General features: G+C 32.7%; 2 protein-coding genes across 2 annotated transcripts; both read left to right on the top strand.

Moving 5' to 3' along the window:
* Window positions 1-249: 249 nt before the first annotated feature.
* Window positions 250-1,086, top strand: LOC135123597 (lysozyme-like). The gene is made up of 3 exons (XM_064048389.1): window positions 250-430; window positions 538-800; window positions 852-1,086. The coding sequence occupies exons 1-3, from the start codon at window positions 379-381 to the stop codon at window positions 993-995; spliced, it is 459 nt and encodes a 152-aa protein (XP_063904459.1). The 5' UTR covers window positions 250-378; the 3' UTR covers window positions 996-1,086.
* Window positions 1,087-1,185: 99 nt separating this feature from the next.
* Window positions 1,186-17,703, top strand: LOC135123596 (invertebrate-type lysozyme 2-like). The gene is made up of 4 exons (XM_064048388.1): window positions 1,186-1,346; window positions 1,402-1,584; window positions 17,334-17,407; window positions 17,472-17,703. The coding sequence occupies exons 1-4, from the start codon at window positions 1,286-1,288 to the stop codon at window positions 17,622-17,624; spliced, it is 471 nt and encodes a 156-aa protein (XP_063904458.1). The 5' UTR covers window positions 1,186-1,285; the 3' UTR covers window positions 17,625-17,703.
* The last annotated feature ends 333 nt before the right edge of the window (window positions 17,704-18,036 follow it).

An 18,036-nucleotide genomic window follows, 5' to 3' on the forward strand; every position in this document is an offset into this window, starting at 1 on the left:
CAAAAAAGTCAAAACTTTCCGAAATAAAAGCTTAGCTGGATGTCGTTAAAAACAACGTAAATTATAAAATTCCCAAAACTATAAGGATCGTTAAACAGTAATGGCTTCCCAGGGGTCATGTGCGTAAATCTTCACCACGTTACCCGAAGAACACGTTAAAAAAATATTTGTGATAACAGTTGAGTGAGGTCAAGGCAAAGTATCTACCTCCACCAAGCTCGAAAACCTTTCACCAGCCAATCGCAGTACTCTTACGCCAGCGGAGTACTAACAAGTCGAGAAACTTGACTGCAAACAGATACATATGCTCGAAAATCGCGGTGTATTCTTCAGTGAAGCACCGAAAGTAAACGCGTGAAGATCGTGTGTTCAGTCATAATGGCCAGAGTAGACAGCGTGTTGTTAACCGTAGCCGCCCTTTGCTTCACTGGTGAGTACTTCAAGTCAAAAAAAATCCTAAGTTTTTGTTTCTTTAAAAATAACTCAAAAAGTGCATGTTGGGGAAAAGAACACTTTTGACCTAAAGTATTTTTGTAGCTGCAACGGCCCAACAGAACTTGCCTGTAAACCAGCAATGTCTGGGTTGCATATGCGAAGCCATTTCTTCCTGCGACACCAGCGACGGCTGCTCGGGTAACGTTTGTGGCCCTTTTAGAATAACCTGGGCTTACTGGGCCGATGCTGGGAAGCCCACCGTCAACAACGAATCTCCCGAAGCCGCCTCTGCCTACGCTAATTGTGCCCGTGACACCTACTGTTCGGCCCTGGCAGTGCAAGGATACATGAATAAATTCCAACAGGTAAAAATCAGGACCGGTTTCAGATGGCATCGTAATTTGATCGTTTTGCAGGATTGCAACGGTGACGGCAAAATCGACTGCGACGACTTCGTTACCATCCACAAGCTGGGTGGTTACGGGTGCAAAGGTGGGGTCATCACAGGAATCTATCAGCAGCGGTACCAACAGTGCAAAGCGCTAGTTGGTGGTATTTAATTCAAATTAAAACTAAGTCATTTGTAAAGTGTAAGCTGTGAACTGTTCTTTTTATACTTAATTATAGAGCTAATAAACGGTTAATAGTCAACTTGTCACCTTTTTCTCTTCTGGGCGCACTTAACACTATCAAATTTTTCCCACGAACTGGGCAAACAAGTTTACAATAATAGCAAACAAGTTTTTAATGACTGAATCCGATAAGTTACTTCTTGCTGCGAGACAGTGAACATTGGGAATCTCCATAATTAAGAATCCGCTTCAATTATTATGATTGTGTTGTTGTAAATATGGCGCGATACGCTGCGGTTGCTACATGGTTCCTGCTCTGCCACCAAGTTCTTACTCAAGGTAAGCCAAAACTAATTATACCTTCGGGCTCGAAACAGTAACTGTGCATTTCCAGATGTTCCCTACATTGTTAACTTAAACACTCATTGCTTTCGGTGTCTGTGCTACGCAGCGTCCAAGTGTAACTTGACGGTGGGGTGCGATGGGGGTTACTGTGGTCCATACAAAATTAGCAAAATATACTGGAAGGACGCTGGTGAAGTGATTTTGCCCGATGACGAGAAACAAAGATCTGGAGGTTAGTGAAAATTTTTCTGAACTTGAACTAGACCGTCAACTTTATTATGCTTACACCAAGGTGGACAAAACGTGTCATGAATCTGAATAATAATGATTTTCTGAGAGGATACTTTATTTGGGACTTTGATGATATTTTGAATAAGTTGCGGTGATGTCATGCCATTGTTATAAAATCCTGGAACAACCAAGTGACGAATTCGCATCAATATTAATGTTCATAGAGATTTTCTTAATTTATTGATGCAAATGTCTGATTTATCAGCTGTATAGTAATCACACGTAAATTTCATTATACAAACCATGAAATTGTGTTAAGGAAAAATCAGTTTCTTTGATGATGTCAGAAACGTGATTAAAGATAAAAAATGGCTCTTATTGTTCGTGTTTTGTGGTTTATAATTTTGTTGGAGTATTATTAACTATTATTAGCTGTTTTTATGTCGTCAGTGTCCGGTTCTTGGACACTAAACATCAGAAAGAATACAAAAATGTTATAGGTAACGTGATGGTTTCTTTATTGGTTGATTTATTATTGTAATATTAATTAATTTCCAAGGGTGAATATTAATACCTTAGCTATTGTATTAAATCATTGTGACTAGACCCATGTTATACATAATAAGATTATCTTAAATATTACAGAAGGTAACCTTGTAATACATTAACAAAAAATATTTTACTTGCGTAATTTATAATTGAAAGTGGTCTTCCAGGAACAAGAAAGAATTTTTAATGTTTGTTTCATTTTTTAATATATTTTTTATTTTATAAACTGTTAATTTATTATAATATAGATATGTTTACGGAGTTGATCAATTTCCAGACATTTATATTTTTATTTGCAGTGGAAAAATATCTATCTGGTAGTATTATCTTCACGACGATTATTAAAAAAAAAAGTACTCCGGAAACATATCTCGAGCCCGTCCCAAGTTCCACGACAATTTTAAACTACTTTTAATAATTTAAAAGTTAATTGCCTAATAGATTTCCAGTAGGTGCACGAGAGTTATCGTCAATGTCTTAAACGTATTAAAACTAAATAAACAAACGAATAAACAAAGAAATGACTCATTTCTACTAACCGGACGGGTACTGGAAAGTTGCCTTTTCGTCTTTTGTGGGCTGTGAAATATTAACAAAACACGACAGCATTTGGGACCAAAAAATTTATTAAAATTCAAAGATATTGGAGGTCTATAAATTTTAAAATATCGTTATATAAGAGACTAAATTACTTTTAGCCTGTGTAAAAATAACTTTATATCTATAAATATGTCTGAAAACTCATTTTTTTTTATCTAAAGCCAGTTTTTGGAATGAGGTTCAAACATAAATTAGCTCTCTAAAAAAAACATTGATTCATCTTTTTCATACACTTCAAGAAGTTTAAATTTGTCACAAAGTCATTATGAATTATTTATTATAGAATATCTGCAAACTATATACATATATTGTTCAGATTTTAAAGATCTTCCACCATTTGATTTATGTTGAAGAAACAATAAAGACCCCTAGTGATACAGTTTTATTACCGTCAAATTACACAAGCGCATCAAAAAGAAGAACAAATTTAATACATAGTTGAAAAATCTAATGAAGTTTGCTTTTTGTCTGTAAGGAAGAAATTGCTTTAATTTTTAATTATTGCATTCAACTGTTTAGTAGCTAGTACCTGCTAAGATAAGACTGATTTAAATCAGATTCTTCTAAGAAAAAGAGGGCGGGTGGGCGGGGTTAGTACCTGCTAAAATATGATCGATTTAGGCAAATGACATATATGTTATATGCTATACCAATGTTATAAGAACACACATGACGTTTGTGTCAAATGATAGGATTCCAACGCTTACTCTGAGTGATTTTTCAATTGAACACCCGTTATTAATAAAATAATTAATTCTGAGAGAATTTTCTTGCGCTGTTAACGCCAAACCAACTTGAAATGTTTGGCTATCTCATTTAAGCCCTCAAGAAAGTTAGGTTATGACTTATGACAATTTAATAATAATCAACAACAAATTTTGACGTAAATTAAATGCCACCGCCAACTATGTTAGTTTTGACAACAGGAACTGAGGTGGAGTCACGTGTCTACTAATTTCAAGCAAAATTCATTGATGCTATCTGAAACAGTATTAACTTGCTGATCACGCTGTATATTTTAGTAAAGTCAGAAATAGAAGCGGATTTTTAAATCAACGACGCATATTTCAAACGGAATTTGCCTAATATGTTAAGATAACGTGTCCAGTTTTCTAATGGAAATGAATAGACGGGTTTTTGTTGCGACCTGACACAATTACGATAATTTTAACACTTCAAAGTAACCAGATTCGTAGTTTCGGAAAATATTCGTGTGATAATTTTTTTTAGCTTTTCTTGTACTTTTTCTGGCAACCGGACGAAATAAGTAACGTCAAATTTACAAAGATTTTTGCGGCTCTAAAACTTATTCATTAGACCAATTTACTTTTTACATTTACAATTTTTTATTACTCAGTTAACGATGTGGAAAAGTGAAAATGTTCTGGTAATATTGAGATTCCTTTTTAGTTCAGGTGAAGTGTGACCTTTTTACGTCATTTAAAAATTAGGGACCAAACCTGGCCGGTATCAGTTGCTAGAATGAGTGTTCCTTATTTAGTAGGTACTGTAGAATTTTTTCATTTTGACAAGGTGTTGTATATAAAACTGTACCAGTCACGGCATCTGGTATGTTTTTGTTTCTGTTTTTATCCGACACACTGTATTTACGCAGGTATAGTAAACTCAGTGATTTGTACTAAATTGTCCGCTATTGTCCGTTAATGGTGTTGTAAAGTTTTACTATGTACAAGTCAACTGAGTTTACTACAAGGAATGCGCGAACTTAACATTTTAGGGCGGAATCGATAACTGAGTAAATACAAAATGTCGGACCAAGACAGAAACAGAAACATACCATTTTATAATAACTTGCAAAAATTAAAAAAGTTCTACTAAGTACAAGAGTTCATCCACCGATTTTCATGAGTACTGAAATATATAAAATAAGTCGGTCGCTAGCTCGTAAACTATTAAGTATAGGTACTTGTAATAATAAAGCTTGACATCCGATAGTAATAATTTGGAAATAACGTTATTCGATTTAACTTACTGGACAGAAGTATTTAGCTTTATATTTATTTCAATAAAATAAACGTTACAAATTACAAGAAAATCAAATCACACTTTAAAAAATATCACTTTCTTGTATTCTCTGACAAATGTGTATACTCGTATTTAATAAACGAAGTTTATCGTTTTATGTAAACAAAATAATATTGTTGCGTAGTACATCTCAAAATTCTGTAAGCGCAAGTTAAGGAATTATTGTAATCAAGTCAATTAGACGACTGGTTACTTTTATGTTTTCTCGACGTTTCTTGGCCCCTAGAGTACGAAAAAATAGGTGTCTCCTTTCCGTCTGCCTGTCTGTCCCCTGTCTGTGTCGATTTGTGTTAGATCTAAGAATCTCCGAAACTACCAGACAAATTTTGTATGTGCTATGAATGTCATGTAGATGGTAAAAGGCTAACCAAAATTTGGTTAACACATAGTAACTGACTTTCAAATTGTATAAAATAATATACTCCCATACGAGTAGTTTATGAATCCGTGTTGAGTTTTTATTCGAGATATCCATGAGCCAATTTATTTTACTGATTAAATCAGGAACTGCAAAACCGAATGCTCTGGAATCTTCCAAATGTTTTAAAGTAATCGTAAACATGGTCAATTTTTGATCACAATATATCTGTTTATCGTTCTCAAAAAACTGATGACGTCATTTTACAGTTTTATTTTATTTTTTTATAAATTCTATCTAAAATCAAAATCTACAAAATATGATGACTTTATATTTGTGATTTATTATTGCATGTATATTTTTTAGAGTTGAAGCAAAAACATTAATAATGAATGAATCAATTTATTTTTGTGATTAATTTTAATTTTACCGAAAATTTGACATACAACGCTGTTATTATAAGTATTACACTGCATCGATCCAAAGTGATGTAAGTGTCCTTGCACATTTACTTTAGCAATATCCTTAAGTTCTAGGGGTTCTCATACAAAAAAATGTTCAAAATCAAATTTTGTATTTTTTTGAAAAAACGGGATATAATTTATTGTACTTCAGGCACGAGGGAAGTTCTGTCGAAATAATCTTTGATATTTTTTTTTATTTCATTCTTCTTCTTTTTCGTTGTGCAATATTTGTTTGGTATTTGTTTTCACACACGATTTCAGGTTCGTTTTAAAGGAACTGAGTGCCTCTTTAAAATTTGTACCAAAAATCGTCTATTTTTAGAAGTTTGTGCATCAAGGACAAATGATCTCTGAAGTGTGTCTGTACAAAAAATATGGTAAATTTTGTAGGCTCATTCATCTAGATTTTTTTTTCAATCTCTTAACACTTCTTCAAATGCTGGTATTATAAAAAAAATTAATATATGTATTGTGAAAATTTTCTGTTAAATGATCAAATCTATAAATTTTTAAAGCAGTCGCACCTAAAAATAGTATTTAGTTTTATTAGGATTAAAAGTGGTGTTTCACAAAATTTTGCGAGTCAAAAAACCCACTTTTAATCCGAATGAAACATACATTTTTTTCTCCAGCCATTAATGTCACAAAAAAATTGGAAATAGTTAAATTAAAAAAAAAAAATGTAAGTAATATCCGTTCGCAAAACTCCCGCACTGTCAGTGTCAGATTTGGAAAAAATGACCTGAGTGTACTCAGTTGTGAGATGCGAAAAACCTGTACAATATGTTGCAAAATTGCAATCTAGTGACAAATTAGTAACTAAAAATAACTTGTCAAATAAAAATATCAAAAGCACGTTAATTGAAGATTTTTATCAATTCCAGTAAAGAAAGAGTATGACACACGAACGACAACGAAAGCTTTTTTTTTAATAATATATATTTTTGACCCTACTTAAATACATTGAACCTTCAGCAACTCAAAAAGGTAAAATAGTTAATAAACATTTGATTTTTCATTCATTAATTTTGAAAATTTGAAATTCAAGGCGTTAATCATATAAACTTAAAAATCTTTTAGGGGATTATTTCTCATACCAACAGAATGTCATTCTGACAGTGCGGGAGTTTTGCGAACGGATATTAGTCTGGTATCTACGTAGTCATGATTACCTATTTATTATTTACGTTGTCATTGATTTTCAAAAAGTATCAAAAATTGAATCATTTTTCGCCAATAACGCTTCCAAATGTTGCCGAAAAGGTACAAATAGTGATTGCAGACCTTCTTCCGACCAAATCGCGTGAAATCTGTAAGTTTGCCTACAAGCACTTCATGTAAGCAAAAAAATTGAAACCTATTCCGAGAACGTTTTGCTGGTGGATTTTGTCGATTTGGCAAAAACAATGAAATCATCCACACTATGGTGGCAATATTCGATGGTAATAATAATAATAATAATAATAATAATAATAATAATAAAGTATATTTGCCCAGCGAGCACAAGGCTCTTTAAAGGACCCGTAGAACAACAATACATTACAGTCTTATAACACAATCATTTATTTAAAAACTATGTCGGTGCAAGAATATCGGAATTGAGACAACGAACCAGAAAATAAGTCCAAAGCCTGCCTATACTTATTGTACACGTGAGACATATCGAAAACAGGAGAATGATTATGCTGGTTACTTTTGGCAATAGTTGTGGAAAAAAATATAGGGTTACGGGCATTAGTACGAGGTACGTGCACATTAAATTGACTTAACAAATTACTGCTAACAATCAAACCATTCCATAATTTATAAAGAAACATAAGTGACAGATATTCACGTCTTGATCTTAATTCTAATACTTTACAATCTTCCAGTAATTTAGGATGTGGATAATTGCGTTCTGGATAGTGCCCTTGTTGCTTGTTATACAGATATTTGCAAAACTTACGCTGAATGCTTTCTAAGAGCTTAATGTGCACCTTATAGTAAGGACACCAGACAATCGTGCAGTATTCAAGTATTGATCTTACATATGTATTATATAACAACATCAAACATTCAGTATTTTTGAATTCCCTGGTGTTTCTTATTATAAAACCTAACATACTTAATGCCTTTGAGTATATATATATGCATAATGTGGTATAAAATTTAAGGATGGATCCATTACTACTCCTAGATCTTTAAAGATTGTACATCTCTTTAGAACCTGATTATGAATTTTATAATCGTATAAAATAGGATTTAATGTTCTAAAGAATGACATAACGCAACATTTGGTATCGTTCAAGAGCAACTTATTATTAAGACACCATAATTCTAATGTTTGAATGTCGTTTTGTAACATTACACAGTCCGTTACATCTTTAATAATTCTCACTATTTTCAGGTCGTCGGCGTACATAAATAGATAACAATCCTTATTAAAATGCGCAACAACATCATTCATAAAAATTAGAAATAAAAGCGGCCCTAGATTTGAACCTTGACAAACACCAGAGGAACATTCATAAACATAAGATCTATAGCCCTGATACTCAACAAACTGCTTTTGACCAATTAAAATTGATTTAAATAGTGAGACTAAACTATCACACATACCAACTAATCGTAACTTTTCTAACATAAGTTTATGGTTTACAGTGTCAAAGGCTTTTGAAAGATCCGTGTATATTACATCAATTTGTTTCTTTAAATTCAATGCATTGGAGACCAACTGTGTAAATTCAGCTAAATTAGTACAGGTGGATCTGCCTTTCATAAAGCCATGCTGAGAATTTGATATGACAGGCATAATGTGACTATAAACATTGTTAGACAATATAATTTGAAATAGCTTGGCAAAATTAGGGATAATCGCAACCGGCCGGTAATTTTTTATGTCTGATTTAGATCCCGACTTATGTATCGCGCACACTCTTGCAATTTTCCAGCATTCGGGGAATGTACATGTCTGCATTATTAAATTAAACAAATAACATAGTGGAGTGCTAAGACACGAAATACAATCCCTCACAAAAAACCCGGGTATGTGATCAATGCCCATTGTATAGTTGGCTTTTATCTTGCGTGCTGCCTTCAAAATATCATTGACGTCAATTGAAAAATTGTGTAAAACAGGTACGTTGGTCGTCGTATCACAGATAGAATCACAGATTTGATATTGCAGGTTATCACAGATTTTATTATCACAGTCCACCTTATCACAGACAGCTTCCTCAGTATCAAACTTTGGGTTGGTTGTATCGTCCTTCCTGAAGACACTACTAAAATGTGAAGCAAAACCATTGACAATTGCAAGTGGGTCTTTTAATTTTTCCCCGTTGTTGCCGTTTTCCATTGTACCCGGGATTCTAGATGTTCCTTTTTTAGTGTTGATGTACGACCACAACTGTGACGGATCTGATCTAACTTTATTTTCAGCCAACTTCACGAAATTATCAAAACCAGTCCTAATTTCCCTTTTGATATTTAAAGTTAATTCACGTGCCTTCTCTTTATGTGAAAAAAGAGTATGCTTTTTGAACATCTTCCAGTGATATTGTTTAAGTTTTATCAGTTTAACTACCTCTCTTGTAAACCAGGGTGGGTAGTTCTCTCGTGGTTTTGGTTTTTTAGGTACATATTGCTCAAACAATTTCATAATTATACCGTTAAGACAAGCACATGCATCATCAACATTTTGAGTATCCATTAACTCAGTCCAGTTCCAGGAGTTAATTGCACTGTATAAGCCTAATAAGTCCGCGTTCTTAAAATTAAATGATACCTGATTCTCCAACATCTCGAATTTTGTGTCAATTGCGACGTTTAATGACAACTCTATCAGTAGGGCAGGATGGTGATTGTCTTCTTTAACAAGTGGATGTTCACTACGGTGTACAGCAGCACGAATTTTCTCTGTTATCACAACGACGTCTAGGGTTCTACCATTAACATTCTTAATCGTATTCATCTGAGTTAGACTACTAAAACTTAGGAAGGAAAGAAAAGCATTATATATTGCTGTTGGGTTTTGACGATTGTAAATACACTCCTGCAATTCGGTTATGTTAAAATCTCCTACAATAACACAAAATTCAGATAATAAGCAAGAATTTTCGATATACTCAAAAATAATTTCATAATCGTCAACACTACAAGAGGGTGGAATATAGATATTAACAGAAATTACGACGGTTACTCCTATCTCAATTTTAACCACTAATAAATCAACTTCGAACAATGGTGATTTCGTTAAGGCTCTTCCTTACAGTCATTAAAATCTGCCGAAATACGGCAAAACGCCACTTCTAATATCATCCTTACTATAGCACTTGAAGACTTGTGCGACATATCTATTTGTTCGTGATACAAAAATCTTCATGGAAATAGTTTTTATATTGCATTAAAGGCTTCCGTTTTTTTAATAAAAAATAAAAACAGAAAAACTTATTTTTCTCTTTGAGCCAAAACTATAACGTATCTTGGCTTAAAAAAATCTGACAGTGTAGATAATATTATTGCTCACCTGGGGCTAATAATTATTTTTTCGTTAAACTAACCATTTTTTAGTTATTGTTGATTGAAGCAAGACCTAAAAAGGGCATTTTTTCTAAATGTAGGCAACCAAACATCTTCTTTCGTCAAGAACGAGCCAAGAAAGTGTATGATTTACGATAGGGGTTGGCCACTATTGAGAGATTATACGGATTTAAAACCTTTGTTGAGAAAATATGCAAATGAGGTGACCGTAGTGTGTGAAGGTTGTGGAATCGTACAATTATGTAGGAGTATTATATTAATCTAATTTCAGAATAACAAATAAATAACCGAGTTTGGATTTTTTACAAAACTGACTAACTTGTTTCAACAGCTATAATTACTGCTGATCCCAAATGTGAGATAAATTAGACAAATTTTAAAATTATCAATCACTGAAAAAGAAAAGAATAGAACAACTTTTTCCAAAGCACACAATGAAGATTCGATTATATGTGACACTAATAATCCAATGTATGTGTTGAATTACTTACATATCTTTATACATATTATAGCCTCTTCTAAATTTAAAAATGTATATAAATTTTTTTGACTGAGATAGAGTATAATAAATATAATGATACAAAAATAAATAATGGTCTGTAAATCATAAATCTTTTTTTATTATAGGACGAAGCTGCTGATTTCGACTCCATCGTGAATCAATAATTTCTGGGAGCATGGCTTTTAAATAAAATTTTTCCAAATAATTTTCCATTTTTTTTTTTATTTATTTGTTATTCTGAAATTAGATTAATATAATACTCCTACATAATTGTACGATTCCACAACCTTCAGGTGGAATACACTACGGTCACCTCATTTGCATATTTACTCAACAAAGGTTTTAAATCCGTATAATCTCTCAATAGTGGCCAACCCCTATCGTAAATCACACACTTTCTTGGCTCGTTCTTGACGAAAGAAGATGTTTGGTTGCCTACATTTAGAAAAAATGCCCTTTTTAGGTCTTGCTTTAATCAACAATAACTAAAAAATGGATAGTTTAACGAAAAAATAATTATTAGCCCCAGGTGAGCAATAATATTATCTACACTGTCAGATTTTTTTAAGCCAAAATACGTTATAGTTTTGGCTCAAAGAGAAAAATAAGTTTTTCTGTTTTTATTTTTTATTAAAAAAACGGAAGCCTTTAATGCAATATAAAAACTATTTCCATGAAGATTTTTGTATCACGAACAAATATATATGTCGCACAAGTCTTCAAGTGCTATAGTAAGGATGATATTGGAAGTGGCGTTTTGCCGTATTTCGGCAGATTTTAATGACTGTAAGGAAGAGCCTTAAGAGTACTTCCGACGAGTATTTGCAAGATACTGCCGTAATAGCTCCACGACCTCGTCTCTCATTGCTTGATCGGTATACGATATACGTATCTGTAAAAAGCTCACTTGACTGAACTGATGAATTTAGCCATGTTTCATTTAACAAAATAATGTCGTAATCAGTTGATACAAAATTTATATAAAATTCATTAATTTTAGTGTTAAGCCCACGGACGTTTTGGTACATAACCATTAGTTTCTTTAATTCATTTACTCGCTGGGCACGTTGATGTTTTTTCGATTATTTTCTTGTGTAACACTGACTATTTTAGGTATACCATTAAAATATTTTAATTTGATGTCCTTTTCGCCATTATCACATCTCTGCTTAAAATCCTTTCTTACCGCAAATGATAAATTCCGTTGTTTGAGAGTTAAGTCTCTGTTAATATAGACATTGTTTTTAGTACGATAATTTCGTAAAATATTAATGACGTCAGCGGATGAACTCACGGTCATTAACAAAGGTCTGATCCTTCTAGTATTTTTGCTACCTATACGACGTAATTTGCGTAAGGATTCTTCAGAAATGACCTGTTCTCCAATCAGATTCATAACACTTGTGGTGTCATCATGTTTTCTTTCGCCATCCGTTGATGATGTGGACTCGGGTAGATTGTAAATTATCAAATTATTTGCACGGGATTGGCGATCCATAATTTCGGTGATTAATTCATCTTCGACTACATGCACATCAATGTCTCCACTTGCTATCTTATCAGTCGACTTTTTAAACAGCTCATTGTCATCATTCTTGTTTTTTAATTCACTCACTTCCAATTTGAGGTTTCTAATTTCTTCCTTTAGGCAATTTATTGTGGAAATGATGTCGCACTTATCGCAGTAATAATGCATTACTCGCGACTTCGATTTAAGACATTCAATTTCTATATCTGAAAGACGAGCGCATTCCGTATGTACGAGTTTGCGACAAATATCACAGGTTACGCACTCTGTAGCTCTTGTTTTTTTATTGCACAAATTACACCCCGACATATTCACACAGATTTGACTTGTAAATTATATAAAATATGACTACAATAACTATAATACAGACAGATTAAAAAGCACGTCCGTACAGCGTACGAACACACGAATAATTAAAGGCGAGTTTAAATACATATAAAAAATGGCATAGATATAGAAAAATTTTCAAAACTAAGAGCGTTTTTAATGAAACAAGCGAAAGGTTACAAGTCAAAGAAATCCAGAGTTTTAACAAATGACCAAATAGAATTTTTTTTTAGCCATGGTCCAGATGTTTAAAAATATTTATTTACGAAAGTAAGTTTAGAACTTAAATTAATGAAATGATTGCACTTTATAAGTTGTCCTTCAGGTCGTTGTAATCTTCGCAGTGAGTGGCGCATGCCCCTGTTAGGAATTGGTGGAATTAAGAATAGACAATATTGAAAATGTTAAATCAGGCTTACTTGTAATAACGATTCCAGAAATATATAGCACTTTGACAAACAAATTTTCATGAACGTCGATTGTTCGTTAAACATCTAAATTAAAAGCTTCAGCGAGTAGTTGGGATTCACAAGATTAGCAATGTTCCACGAGAAGTAGCAAAATTTTTAAAACTGGAAAATCCCCATGAATACAGCGGATATTGCTTACGTCGCACGTCTGCCACTCTCCTTGTAGATGGTGGAGGTGGCATTATATCTCTCAAGAAACACAGAGGGTGGAAATCGAATAGTGTGGCGGAGAGGTACATAGAGGAATCAGTAAAACACAAGGAAGACGTGGCGCGAAAAATTTTTCAGTTAGAGTGATTCCCCAAAAACCACCGAAGAGCAATGAAGTAAATATAACCAAAGACGTAACTGATAATGAAATAGCAGCAACATTGACAAACATTGTTAACACTGCTATTACAAGGGATAATGGTGACGGCAAATCGTTAATTCAATTTTCTAAAAGTTGTTCTAATTTTACATTTAATATCAATCTTAAAATTCAGAAATTATGTAATGTGTTTAATTATTAATAAAATTATAAAATATTAAAGATAAAATACTTAATATTTTCAAAATTGACGAAAAAATATAGTTTGTATATAGTTACAAATCTTTTAAATCATAGGATTTAAATGAATGTTGCCTTAGCAACGCAAGTTTTTTTCCTATTTACAAAAACGTCTATTTTTAGTGTTTAAAATTGTAATTAAATGTTTTAAGACGGCTGGAGAAAAAATATATTTCGTTTGTCTTTCGGAATTAATCTGGTGAAAGTAATTATTCTATTACGTTTGATACGTATGTTAATGTGTTGTCGACGCCATCGAAGGGTAAATTTACTGGAAGGAAATGATACCACAGTTGATTCAACGTTGTAATATCACATTCTGGAAACATCAAGATCGTTCGCATAATCATGCTATAAAAAAGGTAAAACGAAAATTTAATACGAGAACAAAATTTTTCCATAACGGTGTGGTCCATTGATAATGAAATCAGAATTAAAGATGTTTAATATAATCCCAAACCTCAAGCGATGTCAATGATGTAAATATGTTTTTTCTAATATCGCATAAACTTTAATTGATTCTTACCTTCCTGTCAATCTGATGCTTTCAAATTTATGCAGAAAGATAATGCTACTAAATTAGATATGCATTTTTTCTTCAAGACATTCACTTACAATCAAGCTAGAAACTATTTCAACAGTTTGAAAAATTCAAAAAGCGGAGATGGCTACGGCCTGAGTACAGTAAGTAGGTACTTATTAAAAACGTGAAAAATTCTTTAATCGTAATGTATCTTTGTATGAACACGTCGTTAGTGATTCCAGTCTATAAAAAGGTAATCCAGAAGATCTGAAGAATTTTGGATCTATATGGTTATTATCTACCCTCTTAAAAATTTTTGAAAAATTTATGGTAATTCAAATCTGGAGCTTTTTATGAGAAAATAACTTGCTATACTACGTACGGTGAGAGATTGAGTGACAGGAAAGACTAAAAATCTACGCGAAGAAAAGTTTAAATTTAAAAATGAATCAAATCTCAAGCGCTATGAAAAATAAGTTTTACGTTACTCGAGAATTTTTGTAGTGAGTTTCGTTTAGGAGCCATAACTTTACGATACGAAAAAGAATTCCATCGAGTTGTTTTTTTCTACAAAAATGTCTTTTAATAACAGAAAACGATGTCTATTATCATTATACCTTTGTATTCTCCTGAAAATTATTTGAAATATCTCCTAGAACCGGTGCCAAGTTGGCGTTGATAGTAACTTTGATGGTCAACTTTTGCCGTATTTAAAGGGGTTGTAGAAAAAAAGTGGAGGACTACTTTTTTCTTGTTGTCGAAATAATAAGTCTACACATATTTAGAAGAAAAATGTAAAATGTAGCCCCGCCCACCCGCCCTATCTCAATTGTATGATTTTTTTTCTTCGTCGTGAACCAAGAAGGTGGAGCTTAACTGCAAAATGTTTTAAGGTTCTTGTTTGTTCTGAAAAGATGACTACGTATATTAAGAAAAAAGGCAAAATATAAGCCCCGCCCTATCTCAATTGTGATCTTTTTTTTTTTTTCGAGAGCCAAAGGAGCGGATTTTAATTGCAAAATCCTTATTATCTTCTACTAGAAATTATCATGTTTTGAGTATCGTGTTATTCAAAGAATACTATGTAGATATATTAAGAAAAAATTAAAGCCAAAGATTAAGCCCCACCCATACCCGCCCTAATCTAAATACATAGTATTGAAGTTTTCATTCGTTGGCAAGACCTAGGGGCACCGAAGCCTAATTGCAAAATCCGTATTTTTTTACAAACATTTACCATTTTAAACGTGTTTTAAGTTTCTAAGTATAAAAAAAATCATCACAATTGAGATAGGGTGGGTGGGCGGGGTTTATATTTTGCCTTTTTTGCTTAATATACATAGTATTCTTTGAAAAACACGATAGTTAAAAACATGTTTTTAATTTCTTGTAAAGAAATAAGTATTTTACACTTAAGCTCCGCCTCCTTGGTTCACGGTGAATAAAAAATCATCAGAATTTAGAGAGGGCGGGTGGGCGGGCTTATATTTTGCCTTTTTGTTTCAATATGTGTAGACTTATTTTCACAACATGAAATTTAAAACATGTTTAACATGGAAAATTTGTATAAAGAAATATCGATTTTGTAATTAGACTCCGACCCATAATTGCAAAATCCATATTTCCTTGCAAAAATGTACCATTTAACCATGTTCTAAGTTTCTTGTTGTGAAAAGACGGCTATGTATATTAAAAAAAGGCAAAATATAAGCCTCGCCCACCCGTCCTATTTATCTCAATTCTGATAATTTTATTTTATTCGTCGTAAACCGAGGGGCGAAGATTAATTGTAAAATCCTTACTTTTCTACCAGAAATTACCATATGAAATTGTTCTTAAGTAATCGTGTGATACAAAGAAAACTAAGACTCGGTTTATAGAAAGCGAAATTAAAGTTAATTAATTAATAGGCAACGTGCATGTTTTAAACAGCTGAAATTCCTCATTTTAATCCTGTGCTAAATTAATCGAGGATTAAATATTTAATTCGCTATAAACCGGCCCTAGATGTATTAATTAAAAAAGAAAACCAAAAGCCGCACCCATCCGTCTCGATCTCAATTATGATGAATTTTTCATTGGTTGTCAGACCGAGGGGCGGAGCGTAATTGCAAAATTGATATTTCCCTATACAAATTTATCACTTTAAACATGTTTTAAGCGTCTTGTTGTGAAAGATGACTACACATATTAAGAAAAAAAGCGTAGGAATTTCAGCGCATTTTGTAGTGTTAGGTTGTTGCCAACTTACATGTCAACTGTCAAGAAATCCCAATCTCTCATCGCAACTACTATATGAAACAATTTTAAGTACATATAAAGAAATGTTTAGTGTAGTTTAACACTATAAATTAACGGAAAAATTAAAATACACTAAATTCAGCAATGACATTATTATAATGCAAGTAATCGACATCAGAAAGTAAGGGTCAGTGGTGTAGGCTCGGATAATCTGCCTGTCACACAAGAATCAGTATTAGGGCCTCTGTTATTTTTACTTTATGTAACTCAGGTTATTAAATACAAAGACTATGTGACAGTTCATTGTGGCATTATAATACATATATATTATATTAAAAGTAAAAAATCTGTTCGCTATAATCGCACGTGTTTACTTCGACTTCTGTGAACATCGCTATTTAAACTTTTAAACATCGATTAGCAATGAAGAAGTCGCACAAAATTTAAATACGTAATTAATTAGAAGATGCAATGAATAAACATTCACAACACAGATATTACCACTAATAACATATTCAATATTTACCTTCGTGACACATGAAGTAGCCACCACATCGATAAACATTGAATCATATTTACATTCTATTAAATAAAATTTCTCCAGTGGTTAAGCAACCAGTTTTTTGACATTCGTTTTTTACCCACAAGTATTTTTGGAATTTTCTTCAAAACAGATTTAAATGACTTAAGCAAATATAAACAAATTCTATTACTCAGATCAGCTGCTTCGCTTCCTTGACTTTATGACACGCGACGGCTGCTGATAAGTTCGGAAACATTTTCTACGTTTCACTTATAAAACCATTTATTGTGGCAAAATTCATTCTTTTTTTTCTACTGATCATAAAAAACACTATACCTAGATCATTTCTTCTAACACCATAATTCGATCAGTCCGTTGCGTGATTTATAGGTCCCTAGACATAATTGTGCGGATTTACCGCACATTCACGAATGTAACATCCGCCTCAAAAGATTATATATAATTCATTACTTCAACGTCATAACTGCTCGGGAAAAACAAACATTATCGTTTCCTTTCTTTAGTAATCTAATTAATCTTTTTTTCAGCTTATGAAGACTGTGCTATTTCATACCACTGTGCTCAGAGGATCGTCACCAATTACATTGTGAAATACGGAAGGGTATGGCGTGAATTATTTCCCACTGTTTTGGTTAAAATTTTTTAATTGTGGTTTCGCTTTTTAGGATTGTAATGATGATGGAGTAACGGACTGTGACGACTATTCCATGATCAATTTTAATGGAGGCTATCAGTGCAAGCCAGAACTTGGACGAAACGAGGCTGGAAGAGCCTGGTTACAGCGGTACAGACTGTGTAACCCGGATACTCGTTTATGAACAAATTATACGAAATTCAAAACTGTTTTGTTGGGTATCGTTCAAGGTTGATTCGTGTTAATAAATTTTTTAATTAGTGGTTTACTCTTTTACTTTTTAATAGTATTAGAACATGGTTCTAAATATTTGTTGCTTCTTTGGTTTATTCTAAAGTTAAATGTGATATCTCCTACGGGTACTGTAACAACAACAAATAAAATATCTCGGTCTATAAATGATAGAGCAACAAAACAGTTGGAATAATTTGAATTCAATTTTCGTTTGAAATACCATTCTGTGTTTGTTTCCGTTGTCATATTTTTGACGTAGAATTAGTGTTTCAGTATCTCCATGTTTGAGCAATACGAGTTTTCAGCAAAAGTTGTAGTATTATCTTTTATTTCTATATAATGACGTCTTTTATCACATTAAA

Source organism: Zophobas morio, unplaced genomic scaffold (genome assembly GCF_036711695.1).
Source record: "Zophobas morio isolate AGI-343-1 ecotype UQ-CSIRO unplaced genomic scaffold, CSIRO_AGI_Zmor_V1 ptg000006l, whole genome shotgun sequence".
NCBI lineage: Eukaryota > Metazoa > Arthropoda > Insecta > Coleoptera > Tenebrionidae > Zophobas > Zophobas morio.

Excerpts from the sequence above, each read along its gene's own strand:
- LOC135123596 (XM_064048388.1), top strand. The coding sequence starts at position 1,286 with ATGGCGCGATACGCTGCGGTTGCTACATGGTTCCTGCTCTGCCACCAA. Across the intron at positions 1,585-17,333 it reads CGAGAAACAAAGATCTGGAG|CTTATGAAGACTGTGCTATT; the intron begins GTTAGTGAAAAT and ends TCTTTTTTTCAG. Across the intron at positions 17,408-17,471 it reads ACATTGTGAAATACGGAAGG|GATTGTAATGATGATGGAGT; the intron begins GTATGGCGTGAA and ends TTCGCTTTTTAG.
- LOC135123597 (XM_064048389.1), top strand. The coding sequence starts at position 379 with ATGGCCAGAGTAGACAGCGTGTTGTTAACCGTAGCCGCCCTTTGCTTC. Across the intron at positions 431-537 it reads AGCCGCCCTTTGCTTCACTG|CTGCAACGGCCCAACAGAAC; the intron begins GTGAGTACTTCA and ends GTATTTTTGTAG. Across the intron at positions 801-851 it reads ACATGAATAAATTCCAACAG|GATTGCAACGGTGACGGCAA; the intron begins GTAAAAATCAGG and ends ATCGTTTTGCAG.